The sequence below is a fragment of the Odocoileus virginianus genome, chromosome 31, assembly GCF_023699985.2.
Source record: "Odocoileus virginianus isolate 20LAN1187 ecotype Illinois chromosome 31, Ovbor_1.2, whole genome shotgun sequence".
Lineage (NCBI taxonomy): Eukaryota > Metazoa > Chordata > Mammalia > Artiodactyla > Cervidae > Odocoileus > Odocoileus virginianus.
Window position 1 is genome coordinate 40,341,891 of NC_069704.1, and position 13,341 is coordinate 40,355,231.

At 47.7% G+C, this 13,341-nt stretch overlaps 1 protein-coding gene across 3 annotated transcripts in view; it reads left to right on the top strand.

The window, feature by feature from the left end:
• PEBP4 (phosphatidylethanolamine binding protein 4) overlaps positions 1-13,341 on the top strand; it is a 228,507-nt gene that overhangs the window by 103,337 nt on the left and 111,829 nt on the right. For all 3 annotated transcript variants that reach the window (XM_020895248.2, XM_020895246.2, XM_020895247.2), the window contains exon 4: positions 12,889-12,987. In XM_020895248.2, the coding sequence (XP_020750907.2) occupies positions 12,889-12,987 (99 nt within the window). The remainder of the gene's footprint in view (positions 1-12,888; positions 12,988-13,341) is intronic.

The window sequence follows — 13,341 nt, forward strand, 5'->3', positions numbered from 1 at the left end:
CAGCTCTGTGCTCCTCCTTCCAGTCTCATGTTGGCAGCTTGGATGGGCCATGGTGTGAATATTTACCATGGAAATGGGCAAGAGCCGCAAGCCAGGGCTTGTTTTTGTTTGGCTGTTTGTTTGTTTTCCAAAGAACTGGTCTACCAACTCAGCACTGGCTTACTCTAGTACAAGCCAGCAGCACATGAGTAGGAAGGGAGACAGAGAGGGAAGAGGGCCAGTTAAGAGGCAAGAGCTCATTTCAGGGACTTCCCTTATGGCCAAGTGACTCCGTACTTCAAGTGCAGGGGGCATGGGGTCAGGCATCTAGGATCCCACATGGCTGGGGTGGCCAAAAAAATCAATCAGTCAATCAAATCCTTGCCTCATTGAGCCTTTGCAAAAAAAAAAAAAAAGCTAGCTCAGACATTACCCGAGGGTGTCAGAGAGAAGGAGGAAAAGTGAGCCTGGGTTCTGTAGAGAACCAAGGTTAGAAATCAGAAAGAGTGGGGCACGGTCGGAGAGGGAAGCGGCAAAAGATGATTCATCTTTTTCATCTGGTTGCTGACAAAATGTCAGGGCCATTCATAGAGAAACAGGCAAGTCAGAGGAGGCACTGGTGAGCAGGATGGAGGTGAATGTAGCTTTGGAGGTGAATGTGGTCGTCCGGGAACCAATTTGATTGAATAAACGAGCCACCGGCTCTATATTGCTTATGAGCCCTCCTTCTCCTTTCCCCCCTTTCAGTTCCCTTCTCTCCCTCCCACCCTCCCTCCCAGGCAGCTCAGATAATATCTCAATTCATCACTCAACAGGCAGGGATCTCTCTTCCTGCTTGTGAAGCTTTGAGATGTAAATAAGTCCCTCAGTTTACAAAGACAGAAAAGTAGCAGTGGACCACAGTGGGGGCTTTGGTCAATGGGTAGAGCGCAGTGAACCTGGCAGGATTTGAACTCACCACTCGGCACAGCGCCAGCATCCCACGAGCCTCCCCTCCCCCAGCCATCTTGAGCGGGCAGATGCTGTGGAGGGTCTGCCATCCCCAGAGGACTGGGCAGCACAGTGGCAGAAGGCAGTTGATTCAGAGATGCCGGAACACGTTGCCAACAAGCACATCTTTGTAGTATGTATGTTTTAAATTACACAAGCGTCCAGAGACCTAGGTGCAGAGGAATCTGCAACATGCAAACAAATACCGTATTGTTATGAATAAAAGTCAACATCAAATCTGTCCCTCTTCCTCCAGACCTGTGCCTGCCCTTCTGCACAGGGAAAAGAGGGTAGAATTGGGAGGCAAGGGAGATGGTTTTAAATCCCAGAGAAACCATTCCGTGGCTCACAATGACTGGCATTTATTGGTCGCTTAATTTGTGCCAGGTGCTATTCTGAGCCATTTAACTCACTTAATGTGCATAGCAATCCAAGAGAAAATCACTGTGATTATTGTGATCTCTCTTTTAGAGATAATAAATCTGAAGCCCAGAGAGTTTAGGCAACCTGCCCAAGGCCACACAGCCATGAGTAGAATTCACATGGCTAAAACATATTTCCTCAGACAGATGCGCTTAATCCTTCTGAACTTCATTTTCCCATCTGTAGACTCAGAATAATAATCTCTATTTAGCAGATGTTCCCTCCAGTGGCTCCTGGTTCCTAGTCATGTGACTCTGGCCACAGCAAATTACGGCCATGCATGCATGCTAAGCCACTTCAGTCGTGTCTGATTCTTGGCGACCCCATGGACTGTAGCCCACCAGGCTCCTCTGTCCATGGGATTCTCTAAGAAAGAATACTGGAATGAGTTGCCAGGCCCTCCTCCAGGGGATCTTCCCTACTCAGGGATCGAACCTGTGTCTCTTACATCTCTAGCATTGGCAGGCAGGTTCTTTACTCCTAGTGCCCCCTGGCAAGCCCATGGTCTTAACTGAAAGAAAGAAAGTGAAGTCAGTCAGTCATGTCCAACTCTTTGTGACTCCATGGACTGTAGCCCACCAGGCTCCTTCATCCATGGGATTTTCCAGGCAAGAGTACTGGAGTGGGTTGCCATTTCCTTCTCCAGGGGATCTTCCCGACCCAGGGATCAAACCCGGGTCTCCCGCATTGCAGGCAGACTCTTTACCACCTGAGCTACTTGGACCCATATCACCCGCCACCTCCCATCTCCACATCGGGCTGCTGTGATCCACCCTTTCTTTTCCCTCGTTGACCACTGCCTTCTCTGTGAAGACTGACCTCCTCGCCGCCACCCACTGGGCCTTGACACGCTTGGGTCCCTGTTCTCTGTTCTCAGAGCCCTTTGTGTAAGTGTGCATCTCAGCCTGTCATGGTGTACTGTACTTGTTTACATGTCTGTCTCTCGTGGTGTTTTGTGAACCATCCAAGGGCATCTCTGGAGACTCAGTGTGGGTGCAGCCCCAGGTAGCTGAGGAAACAGGGCCCTTCAGCCTGAACAAAATGTCACTGTGAGACTGTGATCCTTGCCTTCAGATGTCTGAAGGGCGGCCATGTACAAGAAGGACAGGACTCAAAAAAAAATAAACAACAAAAAGAAGGACAGGACTCGTTTTATGCCAGAAAGAAGAATAGCTGTGAGTTTTAAGGGCAGTTTTTGGCTCCATGAGGCATAGCCCTTTCTAACAATCTGAGATGTGCTTGAATGAGTTGCATCCCCTCCTACCCGGGGAGTGAGGACACCCACTGCTGGGAGCACCATGAAGTTGTTAGATGTTTGCTGGCTAGATTTGCTTAAGGAAACTTGGCCCATTTCCTGCTGCATTCCAGGGTTCTGTAATCGGTCCCACTCCCAGGCAAACTTAGTCCCTTTGGGAACACAAAAAGAGGGAGAGTTAGAAGGAACAGTTGTCTCTGCATGCACTAGTGTCCCTTCCAGAGCTAGATATGTGGAGAGCTCAGCCTGTCTGTCTCCAGACAGCTGGACACAGGCCTTGAGGAGCAGTCTTGGGGCTGTAAAGGTAACTGCCACTCCAGGGACCACTGAGAACAAACTCTGAGAGCGTTTGTTCACAGTAACAAAACTTGACCCATGGACATTGCTTCATGGTCTTAAAAATACTTTCATACCTTTAACTCATTTTATTTTATTTTTAGGATAACCCTGTGGTGTGGGACACATATCATTGCCATTTTGCAGATCCGTAAACTGCACCTTGGTGTGCATAAATGACTTATCACCAAACACACAGCATGCACAAGCAACAACTGGGGCTACAACCTTTGTCCTCTATCATTTACTTGAGTAATCTTTCCACAACATCAGGATGCCTCTCTGAAATTCAGCCTCTGACACTCACTTACCAAAACCAGCACCAACAAGTGATGTGCATGTCAGATAGGAATGTGTTTAGGTACAAGGAAGAAAAATGCATACCATATGAACTTACAGGGTTTATTTGTTTTGTGCAACAAGAAGTCTAAGGATTGGTGATCGTGGGCTGATTCAGCAACTCATGGACCCAAAGTTCTTTCTGTCTCTCGGCTTTGTCATCTTGAGCCTATAGGTTGAAGTAACCGCATGCTTGTCCCCTCTTGGCCACAGAATAGCTGCTACACATCCAACATCACATCTACATTCCAGGCAGGAAGAAGGAAAGGGGAAAAGGCAACAAGGGTCTTCTCTTAGTAAGTCTTTGCCTTTTTTTCAGGAAGAGATCCCTTTCCAGGGGCTTTCCTCTACCTCTTCCTGGCCAGCACAGGCTCCTTTGGTGCAGGAGAAGCTAAGGGATCCAGCATCACAGCTTTCCTGCCTCTGTAGCAGAGGGGGCAAGGAAGAAGGACCGCTGATCCCCAGTGACCGCACAGCACCTCCTCCCACATGTGTGCCTTCAAAGCATGGCATGGACCCCAGCTCCCAGGAGCATGTGCCCCTGTCCACACAGTCCGGGAAGGGTCTTTGTCAGCACCTCTGGACAGAAATGTTGTTCTTCTGGATGCCAGCCTGAAATGTGAGTTGGTCCTCAGGGATGAAAGGCTTTAGGCTCAAGGGGCAACTCCCGGCCTGCATCCCGGTGAGCCCATCAGCCCTGGTGAGGAACAGCTGTTACACTCAACCTCCCCCAGGAAGAAGGCTCTTAACTAGATTTCCCATACAGAACTGTGTGGAGGAGGTTCAAACACAACCAACCCACCATAGGCTAAATTTGTACTCCAACCAACCTCATAATGAATAGTAGGAGACTCGTGTTTGTGACTTCAGCTTCTCGATTCGGCGCTCCAGCCCCTCAGTCTCCAGGGCCCCAGGCACCAGGGACCTCGGCCAGGATCAGGGAAGCCCGCCCTCTGTGTAGAGAGGGCACGTGGTCTTCCTTGAGAGAACTAAGGAGCAGGAGGAAAATCTGGGTTTCCTTCAGTCAGTGGCTGGTTTGGTCAAGGACTTGGGGGATCCAGATTTCAGGGCTGTGGTTCTCACCCCTAGCTCTACATGAGTGTCACCTGGGAAACTTCTACATCGATGCTAATGCCGGGGCCTCTCTCCCTCAGGCAAAGGGTCCACCTTGGCAGTTTGGGAAATCTCCCTAGGGGAGTCTGATATTCAGGCAGGGGTAAGGAGTACTGCTTTGGAGAGGACAGCTCTCCATTCAACTTGACTGTGAACCCTTAACCTTATCAGGTCAGCTCAGTCCTTCATTCTAGGACAGGTGAGGGCTGTAGGCCACAAGCCACAGATATAATGAATGAAAGTCGCTCAGTTGTGTCCGACTCTTTCCAACCCCATGGAATAGTCCGTGGAATTCTCCAGGCCAGAAGACTGGAATGGGTAACAGTTCCCTTCTCCAGGGGATCTTTCCAACCCAGGGATAGAACCCAGGTCTCCTGCATGGCAGGCAGATTCTTTACCTTCAGAGCCACCAGGAAAGCCCGAAGCCACAGACATAATCATATCAGAAAATGAGAAAAACGCAATGCTAGCTACGCCCCAGTTTCCTATAGTGTTCCGAAGGGCTTGGTGGATGTCTGAGTCACAAGGAGTCAAGGCCCCACTCTGAAATGCACCTGGGGTTTGTCGGTTTGTTTGCTGAAGATTGATTTATTTACTTGGTTGTGCCAGGTCTTAGCTGCGGTATGCAGACTCTTTAGCTGCAGCTTTTGGGATTTTTTTAAATATATATATTTATTTATTCATTTGGCTGCCCCAGATCTTAGCTGCAGCACGTGAGACCTTTGATCTTCATTGAGACATTCGAGATTTATTTATTTTGGTTACAGCATGCAGGATCTTTGTTGTGGTGTGTGGGATGCAGTTCCCCAAGCAGGGATTGAATCCGTGGCCCCCAGTGCTGGGAGTGCAGAGTCTTAGCCACTGGACCACCAGGGAAGTCCCCCGGGATTTGTTTTCATTGGCTAAGATAAGATATGCAGATGGAAACAGTGGGCATGAAGGAAGCAGGTTATACTCACAGACCCCTACAGACGGGAGTCACGGCACCCCACACAGGGCCGCACGGGGAAGCCTAAGGCCCAGCAGGAGGCAGAGGGGCCAGGGAGAGAGCATGGCTGAGAATCCTCATGGTGATTTTTGTGGCAAAAAAAAATTGACGAGGGAGGTTAAGCAGGGTAGACATGCTCGGGATTGGCTGGTTTGGATAATTCTGGTCGGCCCTGAAGCAGAGGAGCTGCCCCTGGCTGTCTGGAAGCTGACCCCCAGCTGAGTAGGCCTGAAGCATACTGGCTCAGCCCAGTAAAAGGGAGGATGCAGGCTCTGAATTAGTAGATTTGCACTTGAAGAGTCTACTCTCGGGTCTGTGTGTGCTGTCTCTGGGAACTGACAGCCTCTCCAGGGACAGCAAGTCCCCAGAGGTCAAACCATCAGGAAATAAAAGATGTGATTAATATCAGCTCCACCTTCGTGGCACTTCTAGGGCTCAGGACTGTCTACTGAAATCCTATCATATTCTGTCCAAAGAATGCGTTCCTATCCTCTTCTCTGGGAAGGGCAGGCACACAGAGAGTCCTCAAATGGCAAGGTGGAGAAGGGGTCCTCAGAGACCCCAGAGCACCCCTGCACATCAGGAGGGCCCCTCTGCATGGGCATCTCTGGCTTCCAGAAGGTATGGCACGCTGGCCTGCCTCGGGGAATGAGCACTCTTGTGCCATGCTGTGTCCCATCCCTCACATGAGTCAGCCTAATCAGGCCTCATTGGATGGTGCGGTGCCCACTAGGATCCACCCTCACCCCACCACCTGTCTCTAAGTCACCCCTACACCCCCATTAACAAGCCTCCTTGGCATATAGGACCTTGCCCATCTGCACTGTCAACCCGCTCCGGCCCCCTCCACTGCCCCACTAGTTCTCTGTCCCCAGGCCTTGGGGACCCCGTGCTCAGACACAGAACGACTTGCTGATGCCTTTCATGCCTCCATGGCTTTGTACATGCTGCTTCCTTTGCCTGGTGTGGCCTGGGCAGACTTCCACTCATCAGGCGCCAGCGCAGAGGCGCCATTCTCTGTGAGGCTTTATTCAGTCACCCCCTGGCAGAGCTGATAACCTCCTCAAGTTTGCTTCTGCAGGCCCAGCAGTGTGCCTGCTGAGAGCCCCAAGGGTGCTCAGATTCTCTGCATGTATATCTAGCTCCCCACTAGGCTACTCTCCTCAAAGGTAGTGGCCACATCTGTCTCATCTCTGACCCTCAGCAGCCCGTTTCATGGTGCTTCATGCATAAGGGCTTAGTCAGTGCTTGTGGAATGAATGAATGAATGAATGGGTGAACAGCTGAACCCCTTGGGCCAAGTGCAATCATTATTTCAATTACTCATTTGAAGATATTTATTGAATGTCTTCTATGTGCAGGACACTATAGTCTATGCAGGTATAGAGGTAAGCAGGAACAGACACAATCCACACACTCAAGAAGGTCTTAGTCTTATGGGGAAGTGAAGTGTCATGTCTGACTGTTTGCAACCCCATGGACTGTAGCCCGCCAGGCACCCCTGTCCATGGGGTTCTCCAGGAAAGAATACTGGAGTGGGTGCCATTCCCTTCTCCAAGTCTTGTGGGGACACAGATGGCAACAGGGAGCAAGGACAACTCCTGGGGTTTAAGGGGCATGAGAGAACACAAACACTGGAGGGTGCTGAGGGGAAAGGCAGGCCAAGGCAAGAAAGCAGAGCAATTTACGGAGAGACACAATGACGTAGCCTGTTATTCAGCAGCATTTCCAGAGGGCACAGTGGAAGGGTTTGGAGGTGGAGGGAGAACAGAGGAACTCTTTTCCTTGACTCCGAGGAAAAGAGAAAAGAGCATCTGGGACGTGATGGTGTGGTGAGGATCAAGGACTGGGAAGGAGACAGTGGGGAGGGCGTGGTCTTTGAAAAGATCTGGATGGCAGGCAGGGAGATTACGGCTCAACAGTTTCCCTGAAGGAGGCCAGTGGGGCGGTGGCCTGAGAGCCTGGGGGAGTGGTATCCACGAGTGCTGTCTGCTCACCTGAGTTCATGGCTATCCCTGTGGTTGATATTTCCCTACTGGAATAATCAGAGTCATGGTGAGCTACAGGAAGAAGACAGCCCCAGGTACAGACAATATTGAGGGCAGAAGCCAGTGGTTCAAGGATGAGGCAAATCCAGCTCTGGCCACCTTCTTTCTTTCCTTTCCATTCTCCCCACCACTCACATTTTCCATAACTCTTGATTGAGATACAACTATTAAAATTCCTTCTAGAACAATAAGAAGATAAATTTTAAAGGGGCAAAAGATTTATACAGTCATTTCACCAAAGAAGACATACAGATAGTCAATTAAGACATGAAAAGATGCTCGACGTCACTAGTCAGGTAAAGAATCTGACTTTGATTCAGGAGACCCATGTTTGATCCCTGGGTCAGGAAGGTCCCCTGGAGAAGGTCATGGTTACCCACTTCAGTATTCTTGGCTGGAGGATTCCATGGACAGGGGAACCTGGCAGGCTATAGTCTATGGAGTTTCAAAGTTGGACATGACTGCACAACTAACACACTGTCATTAGGGAACAAAAAACACAATGCCATGCTACTTTACACTTGCTAGAATGGCTACAATCAGACAGACAGGTGATAACAAGTGTTGGTGAGGATGTGGAGAAATTAAAACCTTTGTACACTCCTGGTAGAATTGCAAAATGGTGAGACCACTTCGGAAAACAGTTTGGCAGGTTTTATTTTAATATTAAACATAAATTTACCATATGTCCTAGCGATTCAATTGTAGGTATTTTCCCAAGAGAGCTGAAAACAAATACCACACAAAGACCTGCAGCAAATGTTCATATCAGCTTGATTCATAATAGTCCCAAAGTAGAAACAACCCAAATGTCCGCAAAGTGGTTAAAAGAAATACATACCAATACACACTCAATGGAATACTGTTTGGCAATTAAAAGGGATAACCTGTTGATATATGCTACATGCAAAAATGTTATACTGAGTGAAAAAAGCCAGGCACAAAAGATCACATATTCTGATTCCACTTATCCAAAATGTCCAAGAAAGGCAAAAAGAAGATTATAGGGACAGGAAATGGATTGGAGGTTGGCTGAAGATAGAGGCAGAAACAGGTAGTGATTGCAAATGGCACCGAGATTGTTTGGGGGGGCAGGGGGTGATGTAAATGTTCTAAATTTAGTGATGATTGCACCACTCTATTAATTTACTAAAAATTGTTGAAATGTATACTTTAAAGGAGTGAAGTTTGTGTTAGGAAAATTATGCTTCAATATAGCCGTGTAAAAACCTCACTTGAACAAGCACAGATCTAATGCTGCTTCTATGTTGTCGTCATCACACCAAAGCATGTGATCTGTTGACAAGGCTCCTGGTGTCTCTTTTCAGAGTCCAGGATGCTGGTCTGCCCTGCACCTAACTGACCTCCATATATGCAGTGAGGAATCCCTGAGCTCTCCCTGCTGTAAAGACAAAGCCATACCTTTCTACCTCTCAGCCAGATAGAGGGAGATGAGAATTAACATCTCTAAGATAATACTATGTGATTACTATACATTTCATTTGATTTTATCTTTTCAGTTTATTTTTAGCAGGTAATACATTCACATGGCTCAAAAATCGAAATGAAAGAATAGGCACATAAGAGAGATTTCCATCCTACCTCTGTTCCATCCACCCATATCCCACCACCACCCACATCTTTTTTTTTTTTATCTTTCCAGAGTTTGTTTATGCAAATACAAACCAATGTGAAGAAATAGTTTATTTTTTCTTTCTTATATAAAAGTAAGGTGCTAGATTAAACTGTTCTGCACCTTGCTTTTTTCACTCATTTATCTTGGAGAGTCTTTCAGATCAAATCTGAGAGATCTTCATTGTTTTTCCCAGCTATAAAGTATTCCATTGTGAGTGTGTATCAGTGTTTATTAACCAATCCCCAACTGAGGGATGCCTGCATCATTTCCAACTTTTTCTATTATAAACATGGCTGCAATGAATACCTTCTACAAAAGTCACTTCATAAATGTGCAAGCTATCTTTTGGGGAAAATACTACAGAAATGGGGTTGCTGAGTCAAAGGATAAATTGGCCCCATTTTTGCATTCCCATGGCAATGTAGGAAGCTTTCCCACAGCCTTTCCAGCAGGGCGTATTGTCCAGATCTGGGATTTGCACAATGCTTGATAGGGGTGTTGATTCCATCCTGCTTTCCTCAAGTGGGATTACTTTCTATTTTATTTTATTTTGGCTGAATTACACAGCTTGTGGGATCTTAGTTCCCTGACAAGGGATCAAACTGGAGCCCCTGGCAGGAAAAGTGCCAAGTCTTAACCCCTGGACCTCCAGGGAATTCCCTTTCTGTTTTAATTTAAAATTTTATCTTTTTTTTTTTTTTTTTGTGTGTGTGTGTGTGTGGTAAGAACATGAGATCTACCCTCTGAACAAATTTTGAAGTGTACAATACAGTGTCATCAGCCACAGGCACAGACTTGTACAACGGATCTCTAGCACTTATTCATCTCACGTAATTCACACTTTGCACCTATTGAACAGCAGCGCCCCATTTCCCCTTCCCCTCTGCCCCTGGCCACCACCTTTCTGCTTTCTGCTTCTATGAGCTTGACTGTTTTAGATACCTTGTGTAGACTGAAGGCTTCCCAGGTGGTGCTAATGGTAAAGAAGCCACGTGCCAACGCAGGAGAGGTAAAGAGACATGGGTTTGATCCCTGGGTCAGGAGGATCCCCTGGAGGAAGGCATGGCAACCACTCCAGTATTCTTGCCTGGAGAGTCCCCATGGACAGAGGAGCCTGGCGGGCGTCAGTCCATGGGATCACAAAGAGTCAGACATGACGGAAACGACTCAGCACACACACACACAACCTTTCTACATATCTATGGAATACTCAATTTCTCACCTCCCCAAATGACTACTTCACAGCTTCTCTGTTCCCAAACTTTCTATAATCCCTCTTCACTGGTGACCTTGCTTCTGATTCCCTGAGAAAATAAAAGTAATCAGAATCCACTGCCCTCATTCCTCACCACATCTCTCGTGCCCTAACATCTGAACCTGTATCATCCACCAATCAAAGTCTAGGTCCTCCACTTTTGCTCTGGATCCTGTCCCCTCCCACCTTCCCAGAGTCTTGGCTCTTGCAATAAACCCCTTTCTTCTCTCTGACATCTATGCCTCCCTTGCCACTGGATCACTTCCATCAGCCTGCAGACACGCCTCACTGTCATTCTCCTCTTTAAAAATTTAAAAAGAAATAAATCTCTTGACTCTTCCTTCCCATCTAGCAACAGCTGCTCTGCATCTCAGCTGTCCTTCACACTATAGTTTCTCTTTTTATCATCTTTAATAACTATCTTCAGTTCCTCACCTCCCATCTCTTCACCACCTGTTCCAATCAAACATCGTCCTTTCTACTCCACTGACACTGGTCTTGCCAAGATAACAGAGATCTCCATGTTGTCAAATCACATTGCCACATCTGTGTCCTTGTCTTGCTCTGCCTTTCAGCAGCATTCGACAGAGCTGATCAACGCCTCCTCCTCGACACATTTTCTGTGTCAGCTTTCATGATACCTTCATTTCAGTGGTTCCTTGTCTCCCTGGCTGGAGTCTCCTTTGCTAGAGACTCCTCTCCTCTCGGTGTTAGTATGTTCTAGAGTTCATTCATGAGACCTCTTTTCTTCCCCAAGTCTAATGTCTCCACGAATCATCTCATTATTCTATGATGAATTTAAGGGCCATCGTCAGGCCTTGGGATTCAATGACTTCAAAATTCACATATCCATCCTGATCTCTCCTCCAAACTCCCAACTCTGACTTAGATACTTGTTTGACTTCAAGAAGCATTTCAAACGTAACATGTCCAAAACAGAGCCCTCAGGATCCCCCTCAAACAGCCTCCTCTGCAAGTCTTCTCCATGGCCTTAAACAGCTCCATTCATCCGGTTGCCCAAGCCAAAACCCCGAGTCCTCCTCCGTTTCTCTTTCCCTACCCGCTCCTCCCTGCCCTACTGTCCAGTCCACCAGCAAGACCCACTGATGCTCCCTAAAAATACTTCCGCAGTCCACCTACCGGCTGTTGTCTCCATTGCTACCATTCTAGTCCATAAGCCATCATCCTGCCATTTACCAGTGCAGTAGCCTCCTGTCTGGCTTCCTGCCTACCATTCACCCCCCGTCCAGCCACCAGGACTACTTTTAACAGCGTAAACAAGAGCGTATTACTGTCTTGGCTAAAAAATACCCTCCAGTGGTTCTGCATTGCACTTGGAATAAAACCCCCGCCTCACCCAACTCTGCAAAGCCTTCTGTGGCCAGAACCCCATCCACCTCTCTGACCCCGTCTACTCTTCTGGCTTGCCTCTAGCCACGTGGCACTTTTTCTGTTGCTCAAACCCTCACTCATTCCCACCTGAAGGCCTTTGAGCGGTTGTTTCTCCTTCTTAGAAAGCTTACCCTCCATGCTCATGCCCAGTTGCTCAGTCATGCCCAACGCTCTGCAGGGTCAAGCAATGCATACATGCACAGGGGCCCCCGGTGAGAAGAGGGGCAGTTATGTCATTGTTGTTGTTTAGTTGCTAATTCATGTCTGACCCTTTCCTGACCCCATGGACCATAGCCCACCAGGTTCCTCTGTCTATGGGATTTCTAGACTACAATACTGGAGTGAGTTGCCATTTCCTTCTCCAGAGGATCTTCCCAACCCAGGGACCAAACCTGTGTCTGCTATTTTGGCAGGCGGATTCTTTATCACTGAGCCACCAGGGAAGCTCTTACTCCCTCCAACCCCTCTCTATTTTATTTTATGCATAGCACTAATCCCACATTGGCATTTCCTTGGTTTTGTTGTGCAGTTTGTGTGTTTGTGTGTGTGTGTGTGTGTGTGTGTGTCTTACCTAGAGTAAAATCTTCTGAAAGTATGGGTCACACTGTCTTGTTCTCTGCTCGACTCCCAGTACCTAGAACAGCTTCTGGCCTTTAACAGGTGTTCAGAAAATATTTGTTGAAGGGATGAATGAATCTGAGCGTTCCTTGCGATCGGTGCAGCTCCTGACATGGATGTACTAAGCTCTCTTGTATTCGCTGAATTAACGGACAGGTTGCTCCAACTCTGTGTGAGCTTCTTGAGAATAGAAGCCCTATTTCCTTTGTTTCCTCTCCAGCTCCTGGCATGATGCTAGGGACTTCCAGGTGCCGGGTAAATATGCTTGCTTGATTGATTCTTCTTCACAAAGGGAAAGTCAAACTATTAAGCTGCTTACCTAATAGACCAATTCTCTGAGAATCAGCATGTGACACAAGAGGAAAGTCATAAGAACAGGGCTGAATTGAGTAGGAAGCTCCAGGGATGGGTCAGCCTCTGTCGACTGGAATTGTAAAAGGAGTGTCTGCACCTTATAGATTTCCTATCTGAATTCTAGCCATGACGCTACACTTGTTTCTGGTGAATGTGTTACAGGATGCAGCCTACATCCTGGTGATGGTGGACCCTGATGCACCCAGCAGGTCTTCTCCCAAAGCTCGATTCTGGAGACATTGGCTGGTGTCAGATATCAAGGTAAGCATGCCAGAAGGCACTTTCAGACTCAGCGGGCACTGGGGCCAGAAGATGGTCATTCTCAGCTCTCACTCGGGTTCTCAGCTCTCATTTGGGAGGGTCAGGGACCCTGATAAGCCAGGACTTCTGTGTCAGGTCGCCCCCAGCACCCAGCTGTCACAGCCTTGTGCACGTTTTCCAATAATTTCAGAAAATATCCCAGGATCAGTGATTCATAGGTAAGCAGGTTCTCAGGATAAGTAGGGGTGGAGCCCCAATTTGTACTGTTTTCCTGATTTCTGTATTGTAAAGACTCCCACTGTCGCCAGTTTCACGTTACAGTGATTTCATAACTGAATCGCAAATTTTCTGAAA